This window comes from Oculina patagonica, chromosome 11 (genome assembly GCF_052425735.1).
Source record: "Oculina patagonica isolate OP01 chromosome 11, crgOcupat, whole genome shotgun sequence".
NCBI lineage: Eukaryota > Metazoa > Cnidaria > Anthozoa > Scleractinia > Oculinidae > Oculina > Oculina patagonica.
The window spans coordinates 2,043,014-2,057,435 of record NC_135768.1 but is presented as its reverse complement, the minus strand read 5'-3'; the positions used below and the strand labels follow the sequence as shown (position 1 = coordinate 2,057,435).

The 14,422-nt window shown below is 38.6% G+C and overlaps 2 protein-coding genes across 2 annotated transcripts in view; both read left to right on the top strand.

Moving 5' to 3' along the window:
• Nucleotides 1–14,422, top strand: part of LOC144629431 (SPARC-related modular calcium-binding protein 2-like) — a 30,100-nt gene that overhangs the window by 11,937 nt on the left and 3,741 nt on the right. The window contains 4 exon segments of the mRNA XM_078487636.1: nucleotides 12,350–12,509; nucleotides 13,012–13,287; nucleotides 14,046–14,111; nucleotides 14,217–14,330. Of these exon segments, the coding sequence (XP_078343762.1) occupies nucleotides 12,350–12,509; nucleotides 13,012–13,287; nucleotides 14,046–14,111; nucleotides 14,217–14,330 (616 nt within the window).
• On the top strand, nucleotides 7,985–10,813 carry LOC144629806 (uncharacterized). Its single transcript, XM_078488016.1, has one exon. The coding sequence runs from the start codon at nucleotides 8,179–8,181 to the stop codon at nucleotides 8,884–8,886; it is 708 nt and encodes a 235-aa protein (XP_078344142.1). The 5' UTR covers nucleotides 7,985–8,178; the 3' UTR covers nucleotides 8,887–10,813.

The following is a 14,422-nucleotide window of genomic DNA, read 5'->3' as shown; positions in this document are numbered from 1 at the left end:
AAAATCACTCACTAATTTCGTTGTGTTTCGCGGAGAAATGACAGTCTTCACGCACTAAAATGACCTTCGGGGCTCCGCTCCCACTCGAACTGTCGACGCCATCTTGATTCGGGGCAGGCAAAGCGCAAATCGAATTTTAAAAGATTTTCACAATTAAACTGTCCTTTTAGAAACATTCCTGTGGTCTAGAGACGACGAGACTGCGTAATATCCGTTAATGAAATCCGTTTTTATGCAATAATTTAAAGTTCAGAACTTTATTAATAGTTAGGCCAAATTTAGTTCACGAGCGGCCAGTTAAGCATCTTCTCCGTCTTAAAGGTTTCAGCAGTATTCAATTCCCACTTAGGACTAACCACAAAACTGTATTACACTGATGTAACATCTACCACGTCGGTTAAAGAAATGATTTTAACTATTCACGCATCATGTGTGGTTGTTTGTTCTAAATTCTTGCCTGATCCAGCTAATCCACGCCCTCTGTCCCGACACAAAATCCAGACCCGCCAACTATTCTCAGTGAAATACTTTCACTGATAGATTTATCGTTCGTACGCGCGTTCTGATTGGCTAAAAAAACAGTATTCATTAGAGTATAATACGCGGCAAACCACGTTCTATTGATTCTCGTGGGTCTAAATTTATATCATGACATATTTAGCGTATAAAGAAGCAAAATCCATGTGATTTATAAGTATAAAACACTCTGGTTATTTGAGAACACTGTACTTGAGATAATTTCTTATGTTTTGGAATGTCCTAGAGGTTTTGTGACAGTATAGAGCACTGGTTTCTTTTGCTAAATAAGCTAAGCTAGATGCCAGAGTTTATTTGAAGAGTGTTTAGTTGAACTGAAAACGAGCGTCGAAGAGGCATGCATTCGCTACAACTTTCATCACGAAACTTTAGAAAGTAAAGTTTTTTTTTTCAAATTGTTGAGTCCGCCATCTTTTTTTGTTTAGGAAAGTACTTTCAGCGAACTGAAGTAACGGAATCTGAACCTCACAAAATATATTCTTATTACTGTTTTCATTGCTGCGCTATCTATTGGAATCAGTTGTTTAAGAGCCATTTAAATTAAATGCACTTATTGAAATGTTAGTCTGTTCCAGCAACCCGTAGGAATGGTTCGTGTGCTGAATCGGATCGAGCGGTCTTGGTTCCAGCCCTTGCCTGCCGCGCTGTGTTTTTGGGAAAGCAAAATAGACCTTTTCTTAGTGTGTTGCTTTCTTTTTAAAACTCCTTTAATTTCTCCATCGGCTTTACTTTATAGGAAACTTAAGTTTGGTCGCACGTTTATTGGTTACCATACCTTACCAGTTTTGCCGTTAAACGGCCCGTACAGACAAAAGGAAATAGAATTCGTCACATTGAATTTCAAGGTATTCGGAGTTTTCAAAAATGTTTGGATGGTAAGAAGAGACAACAATGATTTCAGTTTCACTTAAATGCTGCAGCGTCAGTTTGAAAAACATAATGGCTGTTTGATAGATTTCAGTTTGAATCTTATGGCAAACTTGGAATGAAGCCTAAATGCAGTACTTAATTGAACAGTTATGGGGGTATGATATTTTTGTGAGCATGTTGCGTGCACTTCGAAGTTCACCGATAGCGGAAAGCCGGATTGAGAGTTTCTTGAACATTCAAATGGTGTCTTGGGGGTCAAATAATTGGTATGTTAATATTTACTGGCAAAATAGGCACAGTTCAGCTTCTAGTTCATTCTATAGACGACCGTTAAGAGGTGCCTAGTTGGCACAAGTACCAATAAATTCGGAAGTGATAACTCTTGATAATTTAGACACGGATTAACTTGTGGCATTGTACATTGTGAGATCAAATCATCGCCTTAGAGATTATCCTTTAAAAACAAAATCTGTGTTAATTCTTCCGGCGATGCAGGAAACAGCATATAAAGGCACGTAAAGGTTATCTGTAAAAATGACTTTTTATTGTTCAATAAAAATCTATTACCCGTCATTTGACCGCGTTTTCTTTCAAGACGTTCTCAACTGTAAGTGCGCACGAATTAGTTCTTCTGAATTCTTAAACAGTTGTCTTAATCTTAGTGAGGAATTTCAAGGAGGTATTAGAGCTATTCAGGCGGTTTAAACCAATTGCAGCATTCTTTGAATAGGACTTTGTTTCACGGGCGAGGCTTTGTTCTTTTTATGTATCAAAACGGTGCGAAAACCTCCCAAAACTCTTCGCTTCTGTTTCTCTACGCTAAAGATACAACCTTTCCGGCAGAAAACAGACCAGGTATATCTTAATGGAACTTTCTTTTATTTTTCAAATCGAATCCGTGTTTCATTTTACTAACCTTACTTTGAAATCGTATATTTCTCGTGTATTTAAGTTGGTGACTGCAGCATTTTGCGATTGCATTGCCTAAATTTGCGGATTAAATAGTCATTAATTTAGCTCTCTTCTTTGCTGTCGGATAAAATAATGAAATGCAATACAAATCATATACTTTCTTTTGGAACACAGCCCAAGTTTTTTAAGCTTGTATCATGCTGGCCGGCTGGAGACCCAGGTAGCTTAGGCTAGAACAGCTCTTAAAACTCTGAAATAACTACAAGATTAACCCTTATAAGGTCTTATAACGCATAGAGCCCATCATAGTACCATTATCCAGCGGCTGGCTTCAAGTCACTCATGCGCAATTCGTGTGACATTAGAGTCTTGGTGTTTTTGTGCTGACTTCTCCCTTTCAAAGAGTTTTAAAAAGAGATTACCCTTCGGAGATTACCTCTTTCGTTACCATGTTTACTCAGCCCTGCGGGCCACGTGCACAATATACCTTAGTCAAGTTTAAGTTGTTATTTTACAACGAGTAAATAAAAAGATCCTTGATCCAATGAATACAGGTGATCGTGAGATTTCGGATTTAAACTAAGTTATATCAATCCCAGTGAAAGCCATGGTGAACATTAGAACCCGGAAAAATCGAGACACCTTGAGACAGCTTACACAATGTATCAAACAAAAGCTTTTCTTCGAGTGCTGAGTATGTCGCACAACAATCTCTTCGCCTGAAAACAACAACAACAACAACAACAACTCTGTTTTAAGACTGAACCCATTATTAGTGGCGCTATGTGTACAATTTTTCACGTTGTTATTGTGGGTGAATAGGTTAAGATACGGGGGGGGGGGGGCAGGGGGGGAGAGCGTTGGCTCCAAATGTGTAGGTTAAGAATCGAGTAAAAAACCAAAAAAAAATTTATTTTTAATTCATTCGATCATCTCCGTTTTTGATCATCGACCTCGTCAATCTCGAATGTCAATGTCTGATCCAAGTTTTTTTTATTTTATTAGTTGTTTTATGTTTATGTCTGATCAATTTAACGAGATGCCCCCTTCTAGACGTCTGGTTTTCTTACTTGTTCAAAGTTAGAAATTATTTTGTTTTCGTTTCACTTCAGGGTTCAGTTAGACAACAAAGCGCTATATAGTTTTAATCTTGAAAAGTGATCGTATGTTTGGCTATTCAGTAACTCTTTGTAGTGTTTTACCACTAATAGTAGTCCCAGAGGGATTTAATTTTTTTAATGTAGATTAACTGTTGGAGATAGAGTAAAAGAAATTTGCTCTCAAGATGTCTCTCTCTCCATTCGTTCTATGTACAAATAAATTTTAGGCAAAGACAAAAATGCTGGCTGGGGGTATCTTGTAATGGGCTTGCATCCCATCCAGGGAAGATGGCAATAATCCTAGTGTGAAAACCTGGCTAAGCTCCTTGGTGCGCGCCACTTTCGCCCATTGTAGACCTAATCCTATATAAAATAAAAGAATGTAAAAATGCCCTACATTGCAGCCATGATTATTACACACACATCTCTGCAATGTTTTTCCTCTACGATTGTCTGAACTTTACTGTCTGCGGGGACCCGTTGTGTTTATTTGTGTCGCAAGCAAATTTACTTTCCAGCACATTTGACCAACGCAAACAAAATCAAAACAAGCGAAGCTGATTACGTCTCAAAAAAAGCTGTGCCGACGGATAATCTGGATCTGAGAGAAAAAAGTTTTGTTTAGTTTTACTGGCTTAGCGTCAAGACAAAAATACAAGGCGAAACTTGCGTGTTTCTCGCCATGCCTCGCCTCTTTTTCGACGATTCTAGAGGAAGAAATTAAAAATACAGACTGTAGCTTATTTTGTCTGTATTTAAGGGCCACCATCACCATTCCTGAGTGCTTGAAATTACCTGTATAAATGGCGGATAGCGATGACAGACGTCTATATTAGCATGCCTACTTTTTTATCTTTCTGTCTCAACATTGAATGCATTTCCAAGGAAATTGGACCAAAGGAAGAATAAATGCGCGCCGAAAAAAGAAATGGCAGCTTATTTCTTATATTAGTAGCAAAATGAATGGCGGGGTTGGTTTGAGATGAACTGCTTCTTATAGAGTTTTTGACAAAACATTTTCCCTTATTTTTATTTTCTTCTCGGCGTTAATAATACGGTACACTGTCGGGCTAACAAACCGACTCAACTTTCTAACGTTTGTTCACGTACGGCTTAGGTAACTGTTGATCTTTCACTATGATGGTCGTCAATCCGTGGTTTAAAGGGACTTGTCCTGGATTTTGAAATGTAAATTATGGCAAAGTCTGGAAGTTTTACCATTCCAGTGCAAGGCCTTACTCTTGACACTAATTTATTAGATTAATTAGATTAATCAACTCTTTAATTACCGCCTGTAGCACGTGCCGAGTTATCGAAAAAGCGTGCGACCTTGGGATTAACCCTATAGAAGGGTGCCCCGCTCCCCTATAGCAACTTGTAACAACTATTCATCGCCGAACGACATAACACAGAAAAAATTTCTGTACAACATTTGGTACCAAATTTATACTACCAGCAGTGAGATCAGAAGGAAACGAAGGCGTCAAGATAATTTTATAATTGGACGTGGGCGCCTTAAACTTTTATTTCATTATTTGAAACCTTTTAGTGTGAAGGGATCTGTTTCTTGTACAGACGGGCAGTCAAAAGGGTTATGGTTTTTTGACCGATTTTGTTTTGTTGCTGTCAGAACCAATTAAAGCATCTTAGGGGTTTACATTTTAGAGATATTTGCACGATAAGTAGAGTATCTTCTACGTGTGAAGAAGAAACAACACATTCACCGGAAAGCAAGCACAAGAACCAAAATTAGGTTCGACGGTTTAGGTGATGATTGGCAATGCATGAATAAAATATCTTCTTTAAATGTACTGAAATCGTAGAGTAACTCCGATATGACAAATGCGCCTCAATAGAGCACACACACACATCCAGTCTCTAATTTGGACTTTGTTAATTAATCTTTCGTAATTTAATAAAAGTTATCAGTATATATCGTGCAATTAGGCAAGACCACAGACTCCTGGCAGAACATATAATAATACTTTTGGCCTAAGGGGGGAATTTAGTTTACAGACAAGGCGGGCCGGGGTTTGCTACTTTTCATTACTTTTCTCCAAGATCATTTAACATTAGCTGAAAGAAAACTTCGTCGAAAAAAGTGGCCGCAACAGTGAATTCCACTCCCTGGCTATCTCAAAGCCTGTTACTGTATTACTTTATATTCAAAAGTGTCTCGACTTGTGCACGGAAGATGATACTTCTTGCGCCACCAGAAGCTACACTCAGTAAAATGTCGTAAACGTTAGCGCGCGTGAAACGTGAAATAATTTTTTTCCACTTCAAGCGTGATCTGCTAACCTGCGTGAGAACCTAATAAAAAAAAAAGAAAATTTTGTGGTATTTCCACCAATTTGTTCCCAGACTTTCCTAGGGTACTTCTGTGAGCGCGGTTGCACACACCACGGCCGTGAAGTATGATGGTTAAGTTATACTCGCAAACTTTGAACTCAAAACTGCTCTCGCGTGATGCACGCTTCAAAGCGCCTAACTGAAGGAAACACATAAAAGAAACGGTAAACAACTTAAAAGCATTTGATTCAGTTCTTCGCCTGTGCAGCGGCGTAAAAGGGGACGGGGGAAGGAGGATTGAGGGAATTCGAGGAGTGAAAACAGAAGCTATTCAATTCTTTGAAATGCGTACAGCTCTAAGCTCTGGATTGATTACAAGGCTAGTACAACGGTGGTTGGGCAAAATTTATTGGCCATATTTCAACTACAACAACAACAACAACAACAACAACAAGGTTTATTTGCACTGTAAAATACAAGTAACAACTTAAACAATCAATAAATTAAAAATACATACAGTAGCTGGTCACCCAAAACTAGCAGTGTAGTTGAAATATTGGCTGATAAATTTTGCCCTCCTGCCGTTTTCCCAGCCTTGCAATCAATCTGGTTTTATTATCACTTAGAGTGAAGTCTGGTAAGAGCATTTTCTTAAACAAGAGATCCGGCAGGCAAAAGACAAGCCAAGTAGTTTTATTCTTTTTTAAGTGGTCCCCTACATTCAAACTGTTTTTTTCTAAGCTCTGCCTTCTGAGAACCTTGGTAAATGCGCAGAATAACCAGTTTACCACTGGAATTATGTGGTTTTATTGCAGTGAAATTGTACTAATTGGATAAACGTTGTTCTTATTTTCTCGTTCACCTGTAATTCAAATCAAAGAATTAAATTAATTAACTTGTCTGGCGTTTCAAATTTTCCACTGAAGAAGGGGCAGTAACCTCGAAACGTATGGAGACAATTATCTTCACTATTGCAATTCCTGCGTTTTGATTGGTTAACAGGCAATGGTATACGAGGACTATGAGCTCATATACCATTGAGCACAAATATGGTAGCCGAAACGCGTCAACGAAAACTGCTGGGAAACTCAATTATTGAAATTCTTTGGGCGGAATAAAACTATTTTTTAAAATACCCTCGTGCTTGTTGGATATGAGATCGTTATAGCTAACGGGGCCTATTACGCGTAGCGCCGAGTTGGCTATTTACCATCTCATATCCAGCGCGTTCGTGGAACTAATGGGTGTGTTCTGAGTTCCATTTTCGTGGGCGTCGCTGGGCCGTGCCGGGCGGGGGCGTGACTCCATACCAAACATGCGCACGAAATCTAAACCAGGAAAAAACGCGCGCTCAAAAGACCAGTTCACAGTTACACATAATTTATTTTAAAAGGATACGTATTCCACCAAAATAGACTATAAAAACCCCTCGTCCTAGAGTGACGCTGAAAAAAACCAGTTAAGTTTGCTAGCGTTCGGGCGATTTCTCCCTTACCAAGGTAGGTACATTTCCCCCTAAAAAAAAAAAAAAATATATAAAAGAGGAACCCCATAGTCTACTAAAACGGTTACGCGTGGAAAAGTTTTAAACGTGCACTGTCAAATCTCATTAATAATGCAAGACCTTGTATTTGTAAGGCGAACAAAAACAGCTGTCCCGGTTATTGTTTAATACAGGATTTGTAAGTTAAATGTTTTGCCCGTAATAAATCAACCAAAAATTCAGATGTTGTGGTTTAAGGGTTGAATGGTTATAAAAGACCCCTGAGGAAGCGAAGATGTTTTCGAGTTCCGATTCCTACTTAAAATGTCAAGTCCAATATAAGTCAAACAAGCAAACGAATCGAACCGTAGAGCTGAGTAATTGTCTGCGCAAAATGAACTATAGAAATATATTGTTTATTAATCAAAGTTTACCCTTGACCTAACTCTTTAAAGATCTACTAGGGTTAATATTATTTCAGCCGATCGCTTTCATTTTACAAGTCATTTTTCGTTCAATTTTTCCCGGATTTTTCAAAGGCACCGACGGGACTTTAACCAAGAACCGAAAAGAAGCAATTTGCGAATTTAGCATGAAAATAAACATGATTAAATTGCATAAGGAAAGGTGGTTATTTCCACACGTGCATTAACGTTTCGGATGTATTTCAGGCTTCATATGCCTCATCGATCTATTGCGTGTTCTAATAGGCTCGGCTAGAAAAACTTTGCATGATAAAAGACACGATTACATAACATGCGGCTGTTGTCTTCTGTGTTGTCAATCAAAGTATTGTTCAACGTCTGTACGCATGCTCAATGGCTTGTTTTTCTGAATGACATAATCGCGTGTCAAAGGTATAAGTTCAATGCATTCCCTCTTGTGTGCACTTTCAACGATATAACATCGCTTCGATTCGTCTGAAGGAGATTTCGAAGCTTTAGAACTGATTTGTGCGAGCAAGAAAACGTGGGAATTGTTATAATGGAAGAAGAAGGTTTGCCAAGGCAACGAAGACCGCGAAAACGCTCGCGGAGTGAAAGTTCGGATGACTCAACCGCCTCGGAAAGATCTAAAGAAAAGAAAACAACAACGAATGGATTTTGCAATAGCTTAAGCAAGTTGGCCGAAGATTCGGCAGTTTATGGCCGGCGAATCCCTTATTGTGGCGAGAATTCGATCAATGATATCTTGAAAGTCGTTTCGCTTCAGTCGTTTTCGAATCCGCGCTTGTTGCTGAACCAAGGGGAACGCGATGGCGCAAAGCTAGCCAAGGTAGAGTCGGATTGCCAGTCAGACTCAAGTGAAGAATTACATCGTAAAGAACGATCCAGCTCGTCAAGTGAAGACACAATCGCGCCGAGTGGAGATTCTGGTATTGCTTTCCCGCCTGGAAAATCGCGTGGAAGGCGAGGCGATTCGAAGAATGGTAATATGATGAGCGAAGATGTTGGAATTGGCAAGGATCAGAGATATTGGGAGAAAAGACAGCGAAATAACGCGTCGGCGAAACGTTCAAGAGACGCTCGTCGCGTTCGAGAACTTGAAACTCAAATACGAGCTGAATATCTGGAGGACGAAAACTATCGAGTTAAAGTCGAAAACGAAGTTTTGCGTGAAGAAAACGCTCGATTACTCAAAACCATTGAAAGGTTAAAGAATGCCGCAACAAAGAGCGAATTGACCTCGTGAAATATACTATATTTTATATGCATTCCACACAGATACAGACTAAAAGAATTGACTTGATAAGCAGTTTCAAAATTGTATCCTTTGATTTCATAACACTTTCGTTGAGCTTTGCGCCATGAACAGGTTTTCGTGTACTGTTTTGAAGGTGTGTGACGCAACACACGTTTTCGTAATCGCAAGCTTCCCGCCGAGTTGAATATATTATGTCATTCAACTTTCAACTTTGCTGCTGTACTGTTGATATTGGGCGAGTTTTCGAACGATCTCGAAGCGGTGGTTCCCAGCGCTCTAAATAGTAACATTTTGTGTTTGTTTTGTTTTTATTTAGGGAAATGTAGCTCGTACATTTCGGATTCTACGCCATGCAATTATTTTTCGTGACTCGTATAAATTGAAATTGTTTACACACATTGCTCGCATTCATTGCGCCAATCAATAAGAACAAAGCGTGCTCTCATATCAAACACGATTTTCACTTCGAACGTGCACGGACCTAATGTTATTATTTTCGTAGAAGCCGTTAATTATAAGAAACGATCGCTTTAATAGATCAGCGCAAACTCCAAACTAAACAATTTTAATCTAAAAACCACGGTAATAATATAAAATTATAGAATGGTTTACGTTTCAAAAGATGTGCATTTTCTTCAAGAGATTCTGAACGGTAGATCTGTGATTTATATTGAAATGATGGGAGTGGTTTCAAAGACCATTTGTACTGTACATTTAATAAATATACAGTACTTCAAAACAAAAGCTTGTAAAGAATTTGAGCACAGGGAAAACAAAATTATTATTCCGAGAAAGCTGCTATGCATTTGCTCTGAGCTAAACTGCTGAACATATTTTGATATACAACTGTTGTGGCCAAATGTGGCCATTGAATTTTATGTACAGAACTCTGCATTCTGTCCAGTACCTATATGAACATCAAAGATGTTTGATGTTGCGTAATCTGGTATCTTATGCGTAAGTTACGCAAACTTTTCAACTAATCAAGTTGTCTTGTAAAGGCAGATACCTTAAATATCATTAAGTTATGCATCGTTTATCACGTTTCTGCTAAAATATGCATTGCATTTCATAACTCCAGCAAAGAGTTTGTTAACTTGATTGCCTCATCCTTTTAAAAAATATATTGGAATCCTGCAACATATATAATAGTAATGTAATAGTTGTTATAAAATTGCGTGATTGTCATAGACTAAACGCAAAAAGTTTTAGATGACTTTTTAGTGTTTAAAACATAACTAGTTGGTCATCAGTCTGCTACTATAATAATATGCAGTAGAAATCACTGTTCGGTAAGTTGTTAATTTAAAAAAAGTCTGGTAAAACAGTTTAATTGATCACTAATAGCTACCAAAAACTTTGCAAACATTGGTTGTTTTTCGAAAAACTACCACTGAAAAAGTAAAAGATTTAGTTCAGCGTGAGCCCTGCCTTCAATTTACCAACATGTCCCAAAAACTCACACCAAACAAAACTGCCATTTTGAAAGCAGCCACACGAGAATTTGGTTCAAAAGTTCAACTAAAGACTTGCCAACATATATTGTAGTGAAGTGATCAAGTAAACAAGCTAAGAAGAATTTTTTAGTCTGAATTTTCCACTCTTATTGTCAGACTTTTAAGAAAAGCGACACTTTTCCTTGTCATTTTTTAACCATAATACTGAAGCACAGTTCATATTTCACTCTTCTAAAAACGCTTTATATAAAATATAATACCTAAGTTACAGATGCAGACTCCCATGCAGACTGTGTTATATGGTCTTTGAAATTACTGTCAAATGTTGTACTTATACATATATATATAAGCTGTACTCTAATGTCAAGGTGAAAAAATATATATCTCAGAGCTGTTATTCCCAAAGTGTTCAATGCAAAAGAGAAGTGAACAGAAGTTGAAATAAAAATTACAAAATCGCCTCAAATGTTCTTTTGTTATTTGCAAATGCAGTGGTGTGCTGGGGTTCCAAGATCTTCAGCCTCTAATATTAGGTTAAAGAAGTGTCCTGAGTGTAGTACTTATTACTAGATAATTTGAAAGATGGAAAAATAACTCGGTTTTGACCTCTCCTTCACAGTTATCGAACATCAATAATAGTCATTTTATTTGCTCTAACATTTTTGTCCATGATTGAAATATTGTTTATGCGCCTCAAGCCTTTGAGCGTCTTTCATGGTGCTGTTAATTATGCTGTACAAGGTGGTTCTAACTTTTAATTCTGTGGCTGGAACCCTAGTGTGTGACCATTCAAACGAAAGCTACTGAGCAGTACTTTCATGTGATTCCAATCTGTTTATATCTTTTGTTGTTGTAAACAAAAATTCAAAGTTTTTCAAAGTATTAAATTTGAATGTTCTTAGGAAAAAACAAAGGAACCGCCAGTTTCTATGTTTATCATACTGAGATTACAGCTGGCATATTAATCTCAAGGTTGTAGCTAAGTAAAGGTGTGAGCTGCTGGTGGAATGTTTTCAGCTGAGAAACACCTTTATTGTTGCCTGATTTTGATACGGCCTGGCGGACGGGCCTGTGGCAATTTTTCACAAACACATTATCAGCTGGCTTTTACTGTTAGCAGGCTGAAAAGAAACAATAACATGTTCCCACAGTACAGAAATAACTATAGCTATATATGGAGAAATGTGTAGGAGTCAAAAATTGTTCGAATAAAATTACGGCTGTCATTAGCAAAATTGTACCCAGTACACGGTACAGTAGTGAGAGTTTATTTGGAAAGATAAGGATGTCTTAACCTTTCCCTAACTTCACATGAGATTTGGCAGCTTATCTAGGAGCAAATCCAGGAAATTCTGGACAGTAGCAGTCGGCATGGCAACTTGGGGGGGGAAGGGATGGGGGCAGTCAGGAGCCCACTCTTAAGGGGATGCATGAATTTAGAATTAATTTAGAAATCTAGTTCTCTGAGATGCTATTTGCTGCATTCTGGGAGCATTACATGTAATTGATTTATGGCAAAAAAGTTAAAGCTCTAAGTGACAGATTACAGATTTCCCAGTTGAGGGTTGAGGTATGGAGAGGTCAAGGGGGGGGAGGGGAGGGTAAGGAGCCTATGCCTATGCTTCAAGTTCCAATTTAATAAAATCTCACTAATTTCCACAAGTTGAAATATTTTAAGATACAGTCAACTCTCTCTTAATGGACACCTCTACGGACCCTCCTCGGGCACCTGGTGATGGTTCCTTCCTTCCGTTTTTCAGCATTCTGTCTCTCCCTTGACCCTCTCGCAGCAGTTGGGCCGTTCCCGGGGTCCGTGCGAGGTTGACTGTACTGAGTTTGGGAAATAATCAGGGATAATAGTCACTCATCATTACCAGAAACACTGACAAGATTCTGGTTAAAGTCTACAGTAGACTAAAGTAACCTAAAAGAGGAGTATAACAGCATGTTTAAATTAATTTCCTAAGTTGATGTAGGTGTTTGATTTTTTTCAGGAGGTTGCAGCTATGTGCAGAACGCAGTGTTCAACTGATGAGTCTGGGGCCAATCCAGTGTGCGGCAGTGATGGAAGAACCTACAGCAGTCGCTGCTTACTGCAGTTAGCAAAGTGCAGTGGCCACAGAGTCAAGATGATTCATAAAGGAAAATGCAAAGGTTAGAATTGTGCGGTTCCAATAAATATCGATATCCACTCCAAGATAGGTCACTGGAAAACTATCTCAACAGGGAGGGGGAAGAGGGTTTAAAAGCCAAAGATTAATGAGGGAATATTGTATTATAGAGAGAGAACCAAATAGGCCTACAAAAGCATTATAGGCTCACAATGTGTGCAGAGAGCTATGAAGCTATAGCTATTTGCATACTTTGCAGGCCTATCATATTAGCATTATAGGCATGCAATGTGTGCAGAGAGCTATGCAGCTGTAGCTCTATGTACACATTGCAGACCTATCATACTAGCATTATAGGCATGCAATGTGTGCAGAGAGCAATGTAGCTGCAGCTCTTTGCACACTTATGAAAACTACATAATATTAATATTGGGTGTTTAAAACCAAACCTGACCTTTTCCATAACATGGCAAAAAATGATTAGGACCTGCTTGAGTGCATAAATAAATGTGTAAACAATAATTAATATTTTTATATCATTGCAGGTACAAGAATGTTTCCTTTGCCTGCAGATGGCAACTTGGTATCACCAATAACATCCAAGTGTCTCCGCGAAAGACAACAAGCATTGACAAACGCCTTATCAAAAGATCTTATCATGTTGGGTGTCTTTGTTCCAAAGTGCGAAGCAGATGGCAGTTATCGTCAAGTGCAATGCTTAAATACTTCACGTTATTGTTGGTGCGTAGACAGTAATGGGAAAGAAATTCAAGGAACAAGAGTGCGTCTTCGACAACCAAATTGTCCGTCAATTTCACACAGTGAGTTTCTACAAGTTATTATAAATTATGGCCCTAAAAATTGTCAGTGAAATAAAAAGTTAGCTGTAATTTATGGTCTAAAAAGTGGAAGGAAATAAGTGGTACTTCCTCAAAACATGCGAGTCAGGCAGACCCACAGTGTATAATTGATTCTGCGTCAAGAGCAGGGGTGACGCAGTGGTGAGAGCGCTCGCCTCCCACCAATGTGGCCTGGGTTCGATTCCGGCTCGGTGCCATATGTGGGTTGAGTTTGTTGTTGGTTCTCATTCCTGCTCCGAGGGTTTTTCTCCGGGTTCTCCGGTTTTCCTCCCTCCACAAAAACCAACACTCCAAATTCCAATTCGATCTTGGATGCATGTACACATCTTAACGATCTCCTGAGCTCTTCCGTGTCACGTGGGTAAATAAATTACATTTACATTTACAAGAGGACCATGTTCAAATCCTTTAAAGGGTCATTGTGTTGAGTTAGGGGATTGGGCAAGACTAATAATATTCAGCAAGGAGTATAAGCAGGCATTTAATGTGAAAAATAAATACAGCAGGGTTGGGCCGGGGGTGGGGGGAAGGTAAACTTCAATAATCTATGGCTAGCATCCCATCCAGGGGGAAACTAAACAATTCTTCTAGTTGCTTTTGCTACAGAATCCTGAGTCACCTGCTAACTGATAAGCCATCTGCCTCCTAGGTATGATCCCTAGAACTGAAAATACCTTTGCATTATCGACTTATAAACGTTTTCTCCTCTTTATTTGTAGCTCAGCCATCGGAGAAACCAGTAGCAAAGGGCTGGAAGTCAGTAAAACCCTGCACTAATTGTAAAGGTGAGAGTAAAAGGACTTATATATTACACTCAATGTGAGTGAATTATGAACAGAAATCCTTGAAAATTATGACAGGTCAATAATGATTTATTTGTTGTGTTTCAGGTTGTTCAAAAGAGGTTCGTGCTGCTTATAATGAAAAGCTGGTGAAGTTCCTGTCTGACGAATTCATGGAATATGTTCAAAGGTCTTCTCCAACTTCTGCAGATAAAGTTCAAGGTAATGTGAATTTCGATCGGATATCATTAATTAACTAATTGTCCTAATTGGATTTTATGTGTGAAAGTGCAGTATTTGGCTAATGGTTAGTG

Coding starts and splice junctions, on each gene's coding strand:
- LOC144629806 (XM_078488016.1), top strand. CDS start 8,179: ATGGAAGAAGAAGGTTTGCCAAGGCAACGAAGACCGCGAAAACGCTCG.